General features: G+C 41.9%; 1 protein-coding gene across 1 annotated transcript in view; it reads left to right on the top strand.

Moving 5' to 3' along the window:
• Positions 1-18425, top strand: part of plxna2 (plexin A2) — a 162068-nt gene extending 143643 nt beyond the window's left edge. Inside the window, exons 23-32 of the mRNA XM_030733005.1 lie at positions 1905-1971; positions 2098-2244; positions 2896-3055; positions 4462-4565; positions 11314-11413; positions 14059-14249; positions 14434-14603; positions 14703-14915; positions 15216-15366; positions 17925-18425. Of these exons, the coding sequence (XP_030588865.1) occupies positions 1905-1971; positions 2098-2244; positions 2896-3055; positions 4462-4565; positions 11314-11413; positions 14059-14249; positions 14434-14603; positions 14703-14915; positions 15216-15366; positions 17925-18020 (1399 nt within the window). The 3' untranslated portion in view covers positions 18021-18425. The remainder of the gene's footprint in view (positions 1-1904; positions 1972-2097; positions 2245-2895; positions 3056-4461; positions 4566-11313; positions 11414-14058; positions 14250-14433; positions 14604-14702; positions 14916-15215; positions 15367-17924) is intronic.
• Positions 18426-20682: the final 2257 nt, after the last annotated feature.

Below are 20682 nucleotides of genomic sequence, written 5' to 3'. Positions count from 1 at the left end.
CACGTGGCACCAAAGATGATGCATTCATGCACAGAATGAAGCCCAGATGCATACACAGCATGTATGATTGTGCAGCATTGTTTACTCTCTCATCCGGTACCTGAAACTGGGTGAGCTAATGTACTCGCTCCCTCCCCCCGCTGGCACATCACACTTCAAACAGGCTGTCACACAAGTCTCCGTCCTCTCAACAAACTGCCAATAGACTGGCCAGCGCTCTCGTTGGCAGGGGAATAGCCTTCAGGCGTGGAAGACAACATCAGAGCTCGACTGCACATCATTCAAAACAAAATATAACCTCTGCTGCTCTGTCCTGCAGCTGAAGGAAAGTTTTGTATTAACAAGTAAAAAAAAAATAGACCGACGCTCCATTCAATCTCAATTTAATGAGAGAGAAAGAATGACGCTTTATCTTGTCTCACTGACTAAATTGTTGGCTGTTGTAACCTCCCTGGCTCACACAATCCTGCTGGGACTTCTGCGTTGGTCCCAGACTCTTGCTCATAGCCCTCAAACACGACTTAACGCAATTATCTCCACAATAGTCATAATCTCCCTTCAAGTCCATTCAGAGCCTGAATAGGTATAATCATGCCTAGCACTATTGAGGAGACGGAAGCCTTCTAACTTGTCTTTAATACCTGGCTGCTCCGATTCCTGCTAATCCCCAGTTCAGAAAAGTGCGCTATAAAGACCTTCCATCATATCCACCAGAGTAATCACAGTAATTTCCTGCTACATTAAGAGGGTCATTTTTTTTTCCAGGCCACTGTCATTTAAATTGGCAGTGCTCATGGACAGGCTGACTGGCAGTGATCATTCACGGCCAGGTGACAATCACAAGCTGCAAACAGCAGTGCAGTCTATGGGGCTCTTTACCACGGCATGTTAACTTGTGATTAGTGTTTGTAGCAGCTATGTTAGAGCTAGCAGGAGCAATGACACTGTCAATAATACAGGCCAAAAGCTAGCTGATAAAAAAAAAAAAAACAGTGTGTGTTCCTAAACAGCTTGGTGTTGGTGTGTTTCAGATAGCATTTTTAAGTCTCTTTGTAGGAAGCCTTGTGCAGTAGTCAAAAAAACAACAGAGTAAGGCAGAAGCATTTTTACTAGATGAGGTGGAAGGTACTTGTTAGTCATGTCAGGTGCTTGTCCACCCAGAACTAACCCTTTCATCTATGCTTCATGCTCGTTAACCATTCCCACCTGGCTGTATTCTGTGTTTTCTTTAAGTGCAGCTTCTGTTTCTCTAGTGTTCCGTGATGGTGCTAATGAGGCAGTGGGAGGATGTTTGTCTGGCGTTCAGAAAAAGATATGAGTAGAAATCATAAGAGTCATACACTGTCCCCTCGTGTTCCCTGTGATCGAAATAGTCGAGGGGTCATTGCACGCTTGTGTGTTTTCATGCCCAATCAAGCCCGGCAGTACGCCGTACCCCCTGTGTGATTGACTGGGAAGGGAGAGGAGGTGCGGAGGAGGAAGAAGAGAGGAAATGAGAGGAGAGGAGATCGTTTTGGCTGTGATCAGGCGTTACCTGGCAGTGACAGCACTCGTCTCTCTCAACAGCTGAGGCTTGTCACAGCTGCTGATGTCCCGCTGTGTTGAACTACACGTGAATAATCAACCTCACGCACATTGGCTCGCACTCATGCGTACTCAATCATGCACATGTGCACATACACACAGACTATACACACACAAATGTCCACTGTCTGCTCTGTTCAGTACCTGTGACCACAGACACAGGATGCAAACATCCAGGATGTCAGGATACCCTCCCTAAATTTTATAACCTTATAATCTCTTGAATTATGAAACTTTTATTTTGGAATAACAAAAGGAGGGGAAAAGTAACATTCTGGACTCTGTTTTTTCTTTTTTTTTTTTTTTTTAAATAATTTCTGGACAGAATCGGTTGCAGAAAAGATGCTTACAAACTGGTTCGCTTTCCTCCTTCACAAGTTTCTCAAGGTTAGTGCAGTACAAATACTTTGTTTTGTTTCTTTTATATGTTATCAGTGAACTTCTCTTTAAAAGTCTGATTTTTTTCAGGCTCTTCTCATGTATAAATCTGTGGATTTGTCTGTGTGGATGCAGGAGTGTGCTGGGGAGCCTCTGTTCATGCTGTACTGTGCCATCAAGCAGCAGATGGAAAAGGGTCCCATCGACGCCATCACCGGAGAGGCCCGTTACTCCCTAAGTGAAGACAAGCTCATCCGCCAACAGATCGAGTACAAAACCCTGGTATGTCACACTCCACCAGCCACACAGGAACTTTGCACATAGTTTCAAAAGCATGCACGAATACAGGTTCTTGACTAAGAAACAGCATGATTATGGTTAAAATGATGCCCACAGTATGCACACACAGACCCAAATATACTACACCCGGATTTTTATTTATTTATTTATTTTTTGCCAAAATCAGATTTTAAGATGAGGGTTCTGCCTTCTATTGTAGGAAGAAAATTAACTAATTATCTCACTAGCTCCATGTTGGTCCAACATTAGAGTAGGTGGCTGTGGAGATTGGAACAGACCAAACATACTCTTCTATATACAGTACACAGACAAATGCACACAGAGAAAAAAACACTCACAGAGTCAGCATGTGACATGACAATGCTCTGATTGCTCTGACTGGGAATTTGGCTCATTACATGCTAACACCCCGGCAGAGCTGGAAATTGGTGTCCCGCCGAAGGTGTGAAATTAGATTTCAGGATGCCAGCAAGAGCGGAAATGGTTTTTCAAAGCTCCTGCCATGCTCCGAGGAGACTCTAATGAGGGCAAAGCTTCAAGCTGGACCAAAGTCCAGGCAGTAACAGGACATCTCAAGCTTTTTGTTCTGCTTTTTCCATTTTCCCTCCTGCTTTCCCCTTATTTGCACTCCAGATCTTAAACTGTGTGAACCCAGACAATGAAAACAGTCCAGAGATTCCAGTGAAGGTGCTGAACTGTGACACCATCACTCAAGTGAAGGAGAAGATACTGGACGCTGTTTACAAGAACATGCCCTATTCTCAGCGACCACGCGCTGTCGACATGGACCTTGGTATGGCACAAACACACACCCATGCACATATAAATACACAAACACACTCAACCCTCACAGCACTTGCAGATGCAGCTGGCAGGTGTAAAGTCCTTCACACCCACAGATTAATGTATCAGTGAGAGAAAACCTAGCCGTGTGTACAGATTATTGATGCATTAGTGTGATAAAAGCTGTGTTCTAGCAGCCCAGCCAGCTAGCCAGCTTCAGTGTGCTGCTGCCAGGCCTTCTATCAAACTGACTGACAGTATGTGGTGCATCCCTCCGTCTGGCAGCTTTTACTGCTTGGTAGTGCCAATGAGACAAAGTAGATCAAGATAGAGAAGTGGGCTTGTCTTTGTGTGCATGCATTTGTGTTTGTAATGCGGCTGAGTGGCCAACACAGTTTCACTACCATGTAGTCTCCCATTTCCATCCTCACCTTTCCATACCTTGCATCCCATTTCTCAGTGCCTCTCATTTTCTCTTACTTCATATGAATGAAGTGCGGGGGGGGAAGGGGGGGGGGGGTGGACTGTTTACCGCATGCCATCCATCATTCCACAATATCTCTCTCAGTGCATCTATTGCCTCCCTCTCAAAAATAATTGCCTTTCTGTAAGAGTGCTTTCTGTTCTTCAGCTTTATCTGGAGATTTGAGTGTAGGTTAGATGGTTTGAGGAGTATGTTATACCAGACAGGGATACCATACGGTCATCTGGCAGAGGCGCAAAGTTTTAAAACTTAGTGAACAGATCGATGATCACTCCCAGTATGAGGCTATCCACATCCCTTTTAGCATACTTATCATTTCATTAACCCACAATGACCTGTCAGCTGCTGCCCTCCCACAGAGCTCATAGTCTCTACCTGTTACCCCCTCTTCCTGTTTTTTCCCTTTTGAAATGAGGTGATTTTCTCATTGCCCATTTTTTTTCGTCCTGTCTTGTCTGCTCTCCTCTTCTGTTTTTCCTGACCCTGATGGGCCAACTGCTGTGTAAGTGACAGTAGTACCAATTAAAGTGTGCAGTCTGCCTGAATATATATTTTGCAATTGTTCGTGTGTAATGTTTAATAAAGATGCTTGTCAATCCAAGCCTGTGAGAGGAGGGCACATGCCAAGAGCCGAACAAGGATAAAGGCAACTGATATGTATTCGTATGTGTGTGGGTGTGGAGAGCTTCCTTTCTGAGTGGGTTACATTTCACCAACTTAAAGACAAATAAGCTTTGAAAAAGTTTGGTTTAGTGTCATAAGTATTCACAGTTGGTCCGCAGGGTAGCCAGCTCTGGAGGCATTGCATAAACCAATAACATGTGAATTCAAAGCATCCCCCACATATGGTGTTAAACACATGGCTCACTGTGATGTATAATTTGCACTATGCAGTTGTTTATAAGTCAGTATTTGTGTTTTTGCGCTGTCAGAATGGCGCCAGGGACGGATGGCTCGTGTGGTATTGCAAGATGAAGACATCACAACTAAGATTGAAAATGACTGGAAGAGACTCAACACGCTTATGCACTACCAGGTAAACACACACACACACACACACACAAATGCTTTAGTCCAACATTCTTCTTAATTCACTCTCAAACTTCACTTTTCAATTTTAAAAAATTGTCTCATTTCAGTTCAATTTCGGATGTGGATTTTATTATTCAAATTGTACCACATACTTGGGCAAACTTTGATGTTTCCTGCTCTTGACTTTTAGGCAGCCAATTTTCAACACCTCATTTGCATGCTCATGCCTGGTGTAATCCAAGTGACTCACAGAATAGAGGACAATTACTGTACAGGTGGCAGAAGAGATGAACTCTCAGCATCTCAGTTGACACTTCTCCCTCCTCCCTGGAGAGATGAAGTTGCTCCAATGAAGAGGAAGATATCTCTCCTTTCATTTTCTCTCTTTCTTTCCCTTTCTCTCTCTCTGACTTCTATGCGGGCAACAATTAGTCCCAGTGTGACTGCCTGCTTCTGGCTCTTCAACTACAGAATCTCCTTTCACATCCCACTATTTGAGAGCCCACAGGCAAACCTGTTGCCCCTTATTTAACAAAAGAAAGGGAGGCTGCTTAAGAGGAGGGAAGCTGAGAAAGAGGAATTCTGCATTTTTGAGGAAAATTTATGGCTGTTGACACTGTAAATGAAGAAGAAGGAAAAAAGAGAGGGATAGTGGAAGCCACAGATAAAACAATAAAAGGAACAAAAGGAATAAAGATATAAACAGGCCATTCAGAAGGCGAAGACAGCCATCTCTACAGGTGATGAATCTTGCATGCCAAGCCAGCTCTCATTAGTCAGTCAAGGGGAGACAGTCTGTTTAAAGGCTACATTAAGTCTGATTCTGAGCTACCTGCTTAAGAGCAGAGGCTAGTGCTGGGATCCGGCTTTGGCTGGATTTGGAAATTGGGACCATGGGGAAAGGAGACACATCTGCATCTAGAAGCAGAAAATGGGCAAGGCTCAAGCCCTCACCATAGGGGGTCAATCTGAACTCCTGCCCCAGAAGAACAAGCAGAATAATTTAACAGATGTAGGTGTCATTAGAAGATGGGACACATCAGAGTGTCCTTCACACTCAGGGCTTGGCACCATGGAGCTTCTTTCCCCTTTGTCTTTCCTTGTCACCCTTCACTTTTTTTCCCCTCTCCTTTATCTCCCCTTTGTCACATTTTTTTTTTCATATTTCCTTTGTTTACATTTTTCCCTTAGCCATTTAACTTTTTCTTTTCTTCTAGTCTACTGACAAGCAATAAGAACTCCTTTTGCCTTGATTTTTTATTTTTTTTCCCACCACTTTTGTTTTGTCTTCGTCTCAAGCTCTGCCTACCTCTTGGTCACTGCAGCGGCTTTATCCTTGATGAAGCAGTTCAGTAGGTTTGCTTCCACACCAAAAATGTAATGTTGGTCTTTTTGTTTTTATTTGGAGACAGGGGATTACAACATTAGGCCATTGATGGTGGGAGGGTTCAAAGTAGGATGGAACGACTTTGAAACTTTTAGCATCATTACTGTTTTGATAAGTTGGCAATAGTCCCCTGTGTATGAACCTGTGTGTGTTTGTGTCATACACCATGGCACTGCATTGGCAGCTGTGACAACACAGCTGGATACATATCAAAACAAGGAAGCTCAGCTCATTAGGCTCCAGAGTGAGGGAAACGTTTGAAGAAAAACTGGGAAGAGGTAAGCAGGAAATGGAGAACGGGGAAATATGCAGAGTGAGTCGGAACAACACCTCAAATATCTGCTAATTCTCCCGTAGCAGAGACACAGGGACTAGACAGAGGCATTAAAATTCATAGGGCTCACAGCAACCCAAGAAACCCCATTGGCCATTTACTCTCCCACATGGGAAATAATGGTTTACAATACCTGAATATGGAAACTCCCACCTCCCCAGCAGTCTAAAATTAAAAACATAAATGCACACATTAAAAATACATTCAAAATCCTTATTTATCTCTTTGCATTCATAGTCAGGCCACTCGACCCCCACCCCACCTATATCTATATCTATATCTGCATCTAAATATCTAGCACAGAAGCACACCATATTACAACAGTATATATTCTCATTTCACATGCTTATACTCATCCAAACACAGAAGCTGAGATAAAAGATTTAGGAGATTTGGAGTTTTTTACTGATCAGTGATTTAGATTTTTCTTTGTTGATTAATCTCCCTCACTGTCAAAGGGAATGTGTCACCCCCACCCCCAATCTTAAGACAAAGATGGGCGTAGGGAAAGTGCTGGGTAGTTAGTAAGCAGAATTATGGAGTCTGAGAGCTACATCAATCACACATCTGATGGACTTTAATCACTTGAAGGCAGCATGAAAGCGGGCATTATAACGAGCTGAACGTGGCCAGATTTGTTTTTCACCATGTTGCAAATTGCAAACAGGTCATGCATGTTGTTCCCAGTGCACATTGTTAGCAGTTATTTTGGTTATGCTTGACAACAAGGTTATTTATTAGAGGGTATTATTCCACATCCAGTTGTGGAGGCCAGGGTTATAATAGTTTTGGATTTTACATTATAGTTTAGTTTTAGTTAGTTTTTACTTTTTTTTTTCTAATTCAGTTAGTTTTAATTAGTTTTCAGAGTGGTTTTTCTCGTTTTTATTAGTTTTTATTTTTGGTTTCATGCTTAGTTTCAGTTAGTTTCAGTATTAGTTTTAGTATTTTCATACCTAATCAGGTGCAAGATTCAAGGCGCAAAAGTGACTATTGTGTAGTGAAAACTTGACAAAAGATACCGTTTAAAGAAATATATTCAACAACCAACTGTTCCCAAGACAGCAGCACTACATGTTAAATGTGTAATAATTAGGACACACATGAACATCAACAGGGAGAAACAAAGAAAAACATGAACTCCCAAACTCAATAAATTCTACAATAAACTCCACAATAAAGTTCAGCATCAGTGCAGCAGATTAACAACACCTACATGTGGTGTTTGACAAAAACAAACTCTTTGAAGGAGTCAAAGGTCAAATCCAGCTGCATCCTGATGTTCTCACCACCTGATGCTGCTTCTGTTTTGCAGCTAGCGTGGTTAGATGCTGCTAATTAAACCTGCAGGGTCTTTGTACATAACCTACGGAAGTTGCTGACCTCATGTGCACATTTATGCTTGTGTAGCTGGATTGTGTGTATTAATTACCTTGTGATCGTGTGCAGGTGTTTTATATGCAGCGCAGGCTGGGACTTCTTTTTTGGTTCTCGCTCTTTGTGCTCAGTTTTTTGGCTGCAAACATATTTGTCCCTGTTTTTTTTTTCACTTTCTTCATTCCTTCACGTCCATCCTGATAGTTTCAGCAGTCTCCTACCAGGAATCTGCTGACAGTTGTGAGTCCTTATATTGATGCTTTGATTATTAGTCCTGATTGTTATTCTCTGACTGATAAAGTAGCCGGAAACGCACAAGGACTAAACAGTTTAGTCACAACGTTCTGGGCTGCATGGACCCCACAAGTAGTCCCGTTTCTCCAGAGGCGCAGGCCAGGTTACCTGGTAGGATCAGAGCGGTTTCTGTTGTGCGCTTCTCAGCTGGTCTTTGATGTTGCTGGTTTTTCCTGACTGAGAAATGTTCCGCACATTTTTCATCATCCACAACAAGACTTTCGATTCTATCTGTGCTCTTGTACTCAAAGAACCTCCATACGGGACTCTTGCCGCTTTCTCGGCAGACCGCAGCCATTACTCTGTGGACCCAGCGCGGTGAGCGCACGCACATGCGCACTCACACAGTTGTCCTGTGGCGCTCCCAGCTTAAACTCGGAGAGCGGAAAAAATGATTTCATATCAATCCACAAGGCTTAAAAAAAAAAAAATAGTAAATGAAAGTCAGTTTATCGATAATTTCAGTTAGTTTTAGTTAGTTTTGTAAACTCACAATTCAGTTTTAATTAGTTATCGTTTTTTCCTTTTAATTATAGTTTTTATTTATTTCAGTTAACGACAATGTTTTTTTAATTTCAGTTTTCATTATTTCGTTCATTTTCGTTAACTATAATAACCCTGGTGGAGGCACATGCGTGGTCTGTATTTTTTTCTGGAGGTCAAGTGACAATAATCACCACACTGCTTCTGCTTTCACTTCAGGTAGGAATACACCACAATGAAAGGTAAAGTAAGTTTAAAAACTTTCATAGCCTGGCTGGTGACCTCTGTATGTCCTCCTCTCTGTGGTAAAGGAGTGGGAAGAACAGAGGCTGATAACCACACCAGGAGAGTCCGGTTACCCACATTGGAGACTTGGGGCATTTTGGGCTATTTTCAACAACCCCAGACACAACAGATACTGCTCATTTTCTGTGTTTATTAATTTAATGCTGTGACTGTCAAGTTGGACTCTAAAGGTTTGTTAGGGGGAAGTTTATTGTCTGTGCAAATCTTTAGAATGCATTTTTGATTTATTCTGGGCTTCTGATGCACCCCAAATCAAATGTTCAATATTTATAGCTAAAATATTTTTAAGAACTCATATAACTCCATTAATAAAGTCCTGCAAATTTGCATTACAGTTTTCCTGCTGACATCCAAGAACAAGTCATATTCACGTATAATAGCCCATTTCATGTTTTTTCAGTTCTGACAACAAACATGCACAGATTGTTTCCAAGCTACTGGGCAGAGACCGAAGGTGTGATAAGCATCATGATCTGAGGGCATCAGTCCAAGGGGAAACAGGCTAGGACCAAACCAGTGGGCTGTGTGGGGAGGGCTGGGGGGATCTAGGATGACCACTCTCTGCTGTCTGGTCCACTCTGTACTGTCTAATGGAAGGTCTTATCACAGGCAGGGCCCACAGCCCTTATCACACCTGCCCACTATCAGCCCCACACTGGATTATCCCTGAAGGGCGAATCTGCACGCCTTCAATCATTTACTACTATCACAAGGACCCATCTCTGCTCTAGCCTCTATGTCAGCCATAAAAAGCAGAGAGAAAGAGAGAGAAATGGAGGGAAGGGAAGGAGGGGGTGCAGAGAAGCTATTTCATGCTCCCAGGAGAAAATGTATCACAGGAACAGTGGTGGAAACTTTATGGAAGTCCACGCTGTCAGTTTATTAGACTTGGTCCATGGATTGTCAGCCGAGAGGTGGCTATAAAATGGAAAGGCCATAGAAATTAAGCTTAGGAAAGCAAAATACACAAGCGGTGAAGAGAGAGAGAGAGAGACAGCTGAAGATGTTAGCTGGGGGGGTGGGGGTGGGGGGTCAAAAAGCACATTTTTTTCATTTCCCTCCAATAGGCCTTGGTGCCTGAGCTGCTGCTTTAAGAGGATTCTTCCAGACTTTATCCCCATTTTTGAGTGTCTCTCAAGTAGAGACCAGATGGCAACTCCAGCTAATAGCACAGCTGAGATTAGTTTACGAAAAGTGGAAATAAGGGGTGAAGACAAGAATAAGGGAGGATGAGAGGAGGTGGCTTTCCAGAACAGGGACAATAATACCCATCCCAGTAACCAGTGGCTTATTTTCCAACGAGGGCCCGAAAGAGACGATGCTTGCTAAAGGAAATGAAAAGCATAATTTTTCAGTTTTTCTATAGATTCTTTGAGGTATTCCTTTTGGAGTCTCGCATTTTCCTTTTGTTTATTTCTCCACTAGAGGCTCATCAGTTTTTCTTCACTGGGTTTGAAACAGAAATCCCTCCTTAGGGTGAGCTGTAAATGCCAGCCAACAAGCTGTTTGTTGTTTTGGCTTTCAGAAAAGAGCCACGAGTTTTGTTTGCTGTGTTTTGCATTTTCCAAACCGTAGTTTTAACAGTAATAGCATTTAACTGTAATTGAATTGTCATTTTTTTTTTTTTTTGATTTGGTAATTATAATGTTAGTCATGATGTTTGAAAGAGTTCTGCTGTGAAGCGGCTTATAAAGTGGATTTTGAGGATGTCCTTTCTGATGTGAGGCTGTGTCAGTTTTTCTCAGGTTATCTGACAACATTTGTGTGTGTGTGGGTGGGTGGGTGGGGGGTTAAACCCCAGTGTCTGTCTCTTACTCATGACACAACATCTTTTACACAGCCTTTTCTCTTTTTCTTTCTCTTTGACTCTGACTCAGTGCTCCTCTATTGCTATTATTATACCTGCATACCCCCCCCCTTTTTTTTTTCCAAGGGTGTCAAGTGCTCACAAGATGAGACATTCAGCATTCTAGTCTCTGTGTCTCTCCATCTGACACTCTTTTTCCATTTTTCCTCTCTCTTTCTCTCAGCATCTTATCCCAGTTCCAAAGCTTACATCATGTTTCTAAGGTTTGTGAAGGGTGATGACAATGACAGTCATGTTGAGTACAGCCATCATGCAGTCACAGCACTCTGCTCTGCCAAAAAAAGCCACGGGGCTGTGGTACAGAACAGCAGGGAGTGCAGATGTGACAGGAAAGGATGTAGGGGGGGTTGAGATATGTTTTGCTCATGGGACTATTCACTCAGGCCCCTGCATTCCCATGTGTAGTCTTCTCCTTGGTATAAAACATTTTTGAGGACATGTGATGCATAAATAAGTTATGTACATGGTTTGTGATGTTGACATCAAAACTCTCCTAAGAATGGGTTTTAAACCACAAGTGCTGGAACATTATTTCAGGAATAGATGGTGTTAACACACATATATATATATATATATATATATATATATATATATATATATATATATATATATATATATATATGTATATGTATATGAACATGAACACTGAATGCTTCTTTCCTATATAAAAGATTGATTTTTGTGGTATCTGTCTCATCACACAGGTATCGGACCGCTGTGTGGTGGCTTTAGTGCCCAAGCAGACCTCATCATACAACATCCCTTCCTCAGCCAGCATATCGCGCACCTCCATCAGCAGATATGGTGAGTCACTAGACATGATTGCTCTTTATATACCTTTGTTTTGGCTAGCATTGATTGCATTGATTGATGTGGCGCATGTATTGGGTAATTACAGACGGAGTGTCAGGGTTAGCCAGCAGTTAATTCCATGTTGATCTGGTGTTGTTGCTCTTTTTGATAGACACATCAAAGTGTTTTTACATTAGTTGTTTCAGATGAGAACAAAGGGAAATCTTCTCTCCCCAAAGCAATGGTCTGCTCTTTTTTCTCTATAGAGGGTTTCTAGCTGCTTTTTTTTTTTTTTTTTCTCTCCAACTGTGTGAATGCTGCAGTTTGCCTCACAGTTCAGGTCCAAACTCTGTTGGATGGTATGGAAAGAATACAGAGAGGGAGAGAGATGGAAAGGAGGGAGAATGACAGATGAAGCCATTGTTTGGTTTTGAGGCTATAATATTTTTTTATAATGAAGTTACGTTCTCTGCAGGACATTTTGGGCTGCTATTTGCACACATACTTGAGCCCACGCAGGCATGCGCGCAGTACGTGCAGCGCCTTTGCACACATGCACACGGGCACTAACATACTTTAGATGTGCTTGTTGTTTGTGCTGCCGGGTGCCAAAATTTGGTCGCATGCCAGACACGCAGCAGCACCGCGCAACTTGTGATTGCTAATTATTCTCCGTGAATGATACTTCACACAAACAGAAAATGATAAGTGAGCATGGCCAATTATTAGGATCGGGGGCTAGGTGAACGCTGCTTTTAAACTGCCTAACACAGAAAAAGAGCTAACAGCATCCTTATCTCTCTAAGCAATCATGTTTATTTACAAATGTTAACAGTGGGCACCTATGGATACTCAAAAAAGGGCCTTTATCTTCAGTTTATGTGCTTTGAAATAAAGTGGAATGATATTTTCAATGATGACCTTTAGAAGACTGCAGAGTACTGAGTCATCACTTTCTTTTGAGCAAAACACCATAAAGGTTGTTGGGAGAGATGGCAAGATGATGGATGGCTAAAGCAATGTAAAAAAAAAAAGTATAACTACAAAAGGAAATCCACTTTCTCTGTATTATGTATGTTGTTTCATGTCAAGCTTAATTTGACCTCTTTGGAGTTTTTATACCCAGATAATATATTCAGGCATTGGAGTTGGTTGTGCATGGCATAAAGAGTAAAGCCTCTGCTGGCATGATCCTAGCCCTCATCAATCATGGGTTGGCACAGCGGGCACAACTGCACCTCAGCACCTGCTGATGGATTCATACCAATTTCACGTTCAGCACTTAGCATCTTGACTCGATTTACACCGCCAGAACCTCCTACTAGCTTCAAAATCAGCTTGAACACACTCCCCTACTGACTGGCTCTGTCCGGGATCTGTGAATTGCAGCAAAGCAGGAAAAGGCTGCAGGTCGCTGCTTGGTGTTTTAGGGAGTTAGGAAAAGACTGGGGTGCAGGCGGGATGTGGGCAGGAGGGAGTTGTAGAATAGCAAAAGAAAAACAGTGAGTGGATTAAGATGGGATTTGGGATCTCAATCCATCCTGCGCACAAGTGCATATATCATCCCTTATTGTCCCTAGTGCCCATTTCTGAGCTGCAGTTTGGTCTTGAAAGGTATGTGGCTTTATTGGCAGCAAAAGCTTTGTTGTTCAGCTCGGCCTTTGAAGACAGGTGAGAGAAATCCTCGTTGGGATGCTCAGATCCTGAATCTCTAGAGAGCCAGCTGCCATGATGGCAACTAATTAAGGAGAGTAAAAGCAGTGTCATTCTGAGAGAACGAAAAGCAGGGAGAGTTACACAAAAAGCAGAGATGAGGGGGACGTATGGATGAAGGATGGCGGCTGCAGTGCTTAACAAGTTAGGGATCTTTTGATGCATTGATTAGAGTATGACAGGGACATTTGGCATTGGCACAGCGTGGCAGGGAAGAACCAATTACGAGTGCTTTAAGTGGAACTCAACACAACAATGTCTCAGTCACCGAGACGGGGATTACATAAGAGACAGAGAATGAATAAGATGAAAGCAAATAGTCATCAAATAAATCACGACAGACAGAGAGAAGAAAAAGTAAAGTAAATCAGTAGATGAATAAATATTTCATTTTTTTTTAGGTCCTGCACAAATAATTTGGTTTTGTTTACGATGGACAGAGGTCAAAGTCTTGTTTTCATCCATCTTCTGTGTCATTTAGGATTCAAGTCTCAAGATGGCTATTACTAATCAGTGCAGTGCTAGACACCACAACTCCCCCTCCCATTCATTACTTTGTTGTTCTAAGAAATTATCCATTACTGCAATTTCCTTTATAGCATGGCTTAGAGGAGGAGGAGCACAGAGGATTCGGCTGTGTAATGAGTTACAAAGCAGAGATGGAAATGCAAAAGGGGCTCTGTGTGTGTGTGTGTGTGTGTGTGTGTGTGTGTGTGTGTGTGTGTGTGTGTGTGTGTGTGTGTGTGTGTGTGTGTGTGTGTGTGTGTGTGTGTGTGTGTGTGTGTGTGTTTGCGTGTGTTCTATGTACAGTAGTTCTGAGTGTGTGCTAAATTTACATGATGATACTACACCTAAGGGAAGCTTTTTTAATCACAGTCATTTAGGCTTGCTAATAATTCTGTATCACCCACCACCACCACCCCATCCCCCCTTATCTTGGACAGACTCTTCATTCCGCTACACGGGGAGTCCAGACAGCCTCCGATCACGTGCTCCCATGATCACCCCTGATCTAGAAAGTGGTGTGAAGGTTTGGCATCTGGTGAAAAACCATGAACATGGAGATCAGAAGGAAGGAGATCGCGGTAGCAAGATGGTTTCTGAGATTTATCTGACTCGACTGCTAGCTACCAAGGTACGTCAGTATTCTCTCGTACATTTCTGCGACATCTGCAGGAATAAACATGGAAAAGTTTGTAATTTTTACGATATTGCTGCATTCACGTAGTTTGTTCTTTGTTTTGGTTTTTTTTCTCTCATAATTGTTGTTTCTTGTTTCTCATGCATTGTTAATCTCTGTGCTCTCATCTTTCCACTAGGGTACACTGCAAAAATTTGTTGATGATCTGTTTGAGACACTGTTCAGTACAGTCCACCGAGGGAGCACTCTTCCTCTGGCCATCAAATACATGTTTGACTTCCTGGATGAGCAGGCAGACAAACATGGCATTCATGACACAGACGTACGTCACACGTGGAAAAGCAATTGGTAAGGGTTTTCTATTAAGGTCACAAAAGTAAAATTCTCCTCCCAAATCCTGGTAACTCCTTTCCATATTTTACTTATTCTTTTGTTTCTCCCTTCCAGCCTTCCTTTGCGTTTCTGGGTGAATGTGATCAAGAACCCGCAGTTCGTGTTTGACATCCATAAGAGCAGCATCACAGATGCCTGTCTGTCTGTAGTAGCTCAAACCTTCATGGACTCTTGCTCCACTTCAGAGCACCGCCTGGGCAAAGACTCCCCATCAAATAAGCTGCTCTACGCTAAAGATATCCCCAATTACAAGAGCTGGGTAGAAAGGTAGGGACTGTTGCATTCACTTAATACACCACCCTGATTCCCTCCATTACACCTTTTTTTGTATCCTCGTACGACGGCAGTTGGATCTTTGGGAAAACTGATTGATAATGCTCTTTCTTTGTGTATTAATTTCTCAGCCAGATTCTGTAAAAGCTTTGTCAGTGGCTGTTAGCAGGCATCCATTGTTAGTGAAAGCGATATAACGGCTCAAAAATTTGAATATAAAAGAATTTGAACTTCAGTTGAGCTATCACATTGACTCAGCGAGTCTCTGCTGTTGCCCCTTGTCCGTATCCCCAGGTACTACGCCGACATCAACCGGCTCCCAGCCATTAGTGACCAGGACATGAATGCCTATTTGGCAGAACAAGCCAGACTCCACTCCACAGAGTTCAACATGCTCAGTGCTCTCAACGAAATCTATTATTATGTCAGCAAATACAGTGAAGAGGTAAGTGATATTAGTGGACTCAACCCTGACATTCAGATGCGTTGTGTGCGCTGTGTTGTGTTTTGTGTTGTTTGCTTGTTTTTATCACACCTAGTCTGCATAACATCTGAAGAGCATTTGTGTGAGAATAACAGAAAGAATGTAAAGGATGTGGTTGATTGCATATTGTGCAGGAACAAAACCCCAGGCGAGCACAAATAGGCTCAGGTGTATTGAAAGAAAGTGAATCGTATCAGTTGTTGCAGCTAGACAAATGAATAAAGTAATCATGAATTACAGCTACTTATGACTAGTTGGCTAATTCAGTTATCTCTATTCTAGTGAAACACCACGTATATCAACAGCATATTCCTCCATCTGCCCGACTATATCTTATTTTCTCTCTTTTATTATATATTGTTAGATTGCATTAGTTGTATACATTCCAAAAACATAAGTTTTTGGAATCTTGTTAAACTTTTTTGAATGATGTTATGGTTCCTATGAACTACATACTGAGCTCCTTCATTTGCAGATTTTACCTTGAGGGCAGTCCCAGGCACTGATTGCGTAATAAGCTGCCGCCTTAGTAAATCAGCCGCTAATTACAGGCAGATTGCGAGCGTAATTTGAACGAAAGGCGTGTCGCAAATTTGCCCTGCACGTTAATGTCCTTATATTTTGCCCTTGGTGTTTCCAGACTATTCAGAACTGGCAAAGGTTAGAGAGGTCATCTGAGAGTCTTCAGTAGACTTCCCCAAAGCCCAGAGGTCTGGTGAGACCTGGGCTTAACAAGGCAGCGTGCTTGATCTGCGGAGAAGAAAGTGAATGTCTACAAGCTCTCAGCATGTTGCTCTGTCCTTTCGCTGGTGCTGAGTTAGAGTAGGCAATCTGTCATATCGGGCTCTCATGACAGAATCATGGGCAATACACACACTCGCTCAGATCACAGGAAGCATAAAAAAGGAGGGAAGAAGATAGGGAAGAAAGAGAGAGCATTTATAGAGACATTCAGCTTCTAATGTCAGCACCTCCTCTGGGAAGCTTTAGCTTGACCTTTATGTTGGACCACAGTATCTCTCTCTTTTTCTCTTACTCTTACTCCTTCCTGTACATTCCTTCTCTTTTACCCATTATCCAGTCAGCTTCCCCTTTGCTCCCCATGAATCTCATACATTCGCTTTTGCTGCCTCTGCAGTTGCCATTGTCTGATTCACACATCCACAGAGATGCAAACACACTCACTTTGCACACATACATGCACCATCACCCCTGCAGTATCTAGCAGAGTGCAGCACGTAAAAACCTCATCTAGCACCATTAACAGTTGCTCATTCTTACTCAGCCCTTCAAAAAAAAAGGTTGTGTGTCAGGCTAACCAGGCCAGAGCTTCAGTTTGCTTAAATGGATTTGGGAGTTTGCAGTGGGAGCTACACCTGCGTACAGAGATACAGATTAATTATAGATTGCTGTCGGGGCCCAGAGAGGAGCAGGAAATGTTCTGTTACGTAGCTGCCAGCCTTTAAGAGCACTTGCGTAGATGAGTGGATGATGGCAGGTGGGCAGTCAGACGCTGTGTTCTACATCTGGACAGGCAGAAAATAAAGATTTGCTGTGTTATGTAAAAAAAAAAAAGAAGAAAAAACAGTTTTTCTGATATGATTTCCAAGTCAAATTCATAGAATAATAACCCAATCAAAACAAAACTCTTAAAATTTTTGGAGACCTTGTTATGAAAATGACATTCCTGTCACTTCTTATGCCTAAAAGAACAAAAACAAACAAAGCACCCTGTTCTGAGCAGTAATGGATAAATTGAGAGTTAACAAAAGAAACAATACAGTATCTAATAAACTAGCTATTTTCTGGTGTATTTTGAAAAAGAAGCCTCTAACGGAGTTTGCATATAAAGCATGTGGTCAAAGACAATAAATGAGCTGAAATAACACTCGACAGCGATAAATGGTACATTAAAGTTGACACTTTTCCACGCCTTTTCCATTTTTTATTTATTGATTCCTCACCTCAGAACTTTTTAAAATGCATATTGCATAAGATGGGTCAATGAATTATTTTGTTTAAAATATTAATTATTGAGTAAAGCACGGCATTCAAGTGTAGTCAAGCGTAGCAAATAGATTCACAGTGGCACCAGAAACCATGTGTTGAATGGGATGCTGCATCTGCATACAGGGATTCATATCAAAGGTAATGCATATGAAGGGCTCTTGCTATGTATTTGGGCGTCACTCTTACACAGATTTATTATGACAAGGCTGACACCAGATGAGAGAATGAAAAGGAAAGCCTGTCTGAATGCCTTTTGAACCCAACTTGACAAATGCCAAATTTAAAAGATAGGGCTCAGAAGATAAAAAGAGAAAGACTAATGCACAAATATTTCTCAGTGCTGTCAAAGTGCTCAGTGCTGTCAAGGCATCTTTTATGTGATGGCCATATAGAAATCTTGGAAAATTTAAACACTACAGCATAAAGAAATTTAGAAAGCATATTCTTATTTTCTTTTAAAGGTCACCAGATCTAAATGTATAAACACATTTTTTTTTTTACTTGCACAGATCACAGCAGCCCTGGATCAGGATGAACAGGCAAGGAAGCAAAGGCTGGCCTACAAAGTGGAGCAGCTCATCTCTGCCATGTCCTTTGAAAGCTGAGAGTAACTACTACTCAGAGAAAGAGAGCGAGAGAGGACCACAGTCTCCACACGACCTACCAGAAAGGTCTTGCATTGCTTACTCTCATCGTGGGAGCTGAAACCATGAACTGGGACCTCTGTATCTACAGCTGGACTAACATAAAACTGCTTGAGTTTGTAATTCTCCCACCTCCTTCCATGACGGTGCCAACGCAGGGCCCAAAGACTGAAACAGAGGCCTCCCTGCAACTGGATTTGCTAGTGGCATAAGTAAGAGACTATAGCAGAGAATGCAACCACATGGCTTGTATTTATTTTTTTTTTCTTTTCTTTTTCACAAAGGACATTTTCTCTGTTTGACAGGGAATCGTATGCTGTGCGTGTGTGTGTGTGTGTGTGTGTGTGTGTGTGTGTGTGTGTGTGTGTGTGTGTGTGTGTGTGTGTGTGTGTGTGTGTGTGTGTGTGTGTGTGTGGTTGTCACACTGAGGAAGACTCCTACAAGAAATGGAGAAACAGATTTATTCTCTACCAACTCACGGCTAAGTGTGAGATGGAGAGAAAAAGGCGAGAAGTAGAGGAGCAGTTCTCGTGTTGGACAGCTGAGATTGCGTTCAGATTTCTCAGATTTTATTTTTGTACTTTGTACATTTGAATATTATCAGTTGCAGTTCAGAAATATCCACCTAGAATCCCAAAAGTGTTGCTGTATAAAGACACAAAGAGCGTAACACTAATTCAGAGTAGCGCGATAATAAAACGGGCCGTGATTCATGTCTTTCTCTCACTCCTTCCCTCCTTGGACTGAAGCTTCATGCAACATGGACAAAGCCTCTGGCCTTTATTTAATCAGATATGTATAGGAAATCATAAAACATGTGGCCATCACCTAACAGACCTCCACGTGTGATGGTCACAGTTGAGCTGGCATGCTTGCACCTAAACTGAAGATGATGGAGATGAAATCTGTAGTCTATTTAGGAGGTGACCTCAGATAAGCATCACTCTGGTATCAAAGGCTTTTTGCAGCAGACAGGTCATCTGTGTATGTACCATTTGATACTTGCCAATCATTGTATGTGAATGTACAATTTTTTTTTTTTTTTCTGGTTATATGTCTGTTTGTCTGTTCTGAATTTTACTACAAAAATTGGCTCAATTGACGTGAGCTTCATAGATATTTGCAGTAGCTTGTTGTGTGAAGAACTCAATTTTGTTCATCCTGGCCCTGCTCCATCCAACTGCTTCATTTGGCCTAAATCACTTTGCTTCTAAAGAAGAGCGCGTGTCTATAGTGTTTGTCAGTGCTGTAACTAAAGCCTGTAGAGTCAGCTACAGCATCCAGAGCTACAGTGGCAGTAAGAAGAGAGCAGGTAAAAGCAGCTGGTTTCTGTGCTCACATTATGTCCACTATTTTTATTTTTTTTTTTATGTTCTAGGGACCTTGATCAACTTTGTGTAATTTGCATGCATGGTGTCACACATCAGAAGTGTTTTAGGGGTCCATCTTTTACTTTTATCAAGTGCCAATGAGTCACACTTTAGTTGGCCAGTTGAAATGTTAGCTGATGGAAGATCTTACCTAACCACCACATGTCTTCGCACGGATAATAAGAAGTCTGTGTGGGCCTAGTTTGACTAAGTGCCAAAAGATCCTGGTGTTTCAAATAGTTCACAAATGTATCAAAATCGGTTTATGCTTTACAGAGGAAGCAACGCTTGCATATTTGAGTGCAGATTCAGTTATAACAGAAGCTCTTAAAACTGGAATGGTGAGTTTCCAAGCTCACAAAAGGTACGAAACATGAGCAGAAGAAAAAAAAAAAGAGCTGAGAATAAGAAGGAAAAACACACACGGACGTAAAGAAACAAGTATGTTTTGTGTTATGTGATGCATCTCCTGACTTGAACCAAACAGTAACAAGCTAAGAGGCTTATGTAACTTTCCAGACTTTAGCTGGATGACAACAAACTGTAGATTTCATCCTCTGGATAGGTTATTTCATTTTCTTCCAAAATATATATTTGCTTGTTGTTTACATCAAGTACTTGAAAAAGGTTTGTACAGTGTACTGCAATTGCGTGTGTTGAGAGCATGATAAAGGTGGGTGAAAGGTGCTTCTTTTCTCTGTGGCCTTAGATACCCACCTGTTTAGTTTTCCCAAACCTATTAGTTCTTAGGACTGTCCTTTCAGTGCTTCAGAGCCCCTTTTTTTTTCTTTTTTTTTTTTCTTCCTTCTTGGGTATTGTTACCTGGCCCTGGTACTCAGCTGAGAATTGTTTTAGTGAGATGAAGTAAAAGGAAAGGTGAAAAGGCTGTGGCCTGGCTAAGGTAGGCGTTGCCTTGTGCAGCGCTCGGCATCCTGAGCTGTTTGAAGAGAAGTCCTGAGAAATGAGGAGCGATGGAGAGGTAGAAAGAGTGAAAACCCCTTTAGCTCTAGTTTCCTACTCCAGCTTTGAAGCTTCTCTTTGATCTAACTCAGTTGTGTGCACAGTGTGATCAGGAGATGTATTAAAAAAGAAAAAAAAAAAAAACATCAAACTAACAGGCAAGGAGAAATGCGGGATGAGGCGATGACTGAGTGCTATTACTTTGCCCGGCCAGTGGGGGCACAAGTATCAAAGACCAGTTCATCTGTTTATTCATCTGAAAAAGCATCTTCTTACAGAAGTGCATTGCCAAC

Source organism: Archocentrus centrarchus, chromosome 7, assembly GCF_007364275.1.
Source record: "Archocentrus centrarchus isolate MPI-CPG fArcCen1 chromosome 7, fArcCen1, whole genome shotgun sequence".
NCBI classification, from domain to species: domain Eukaryota; kingdom Metazoa; phylum Chordata; class Actinopteri; order Cichliformes; family Cichlidae; genus Archocentrus; species Archocentrus centrarchus.
The sequence above is the reverse complement of the archived record's forward strand: the minus strand, read 5'-3'. Positions and strand labels throughout refer to the sequence as shown.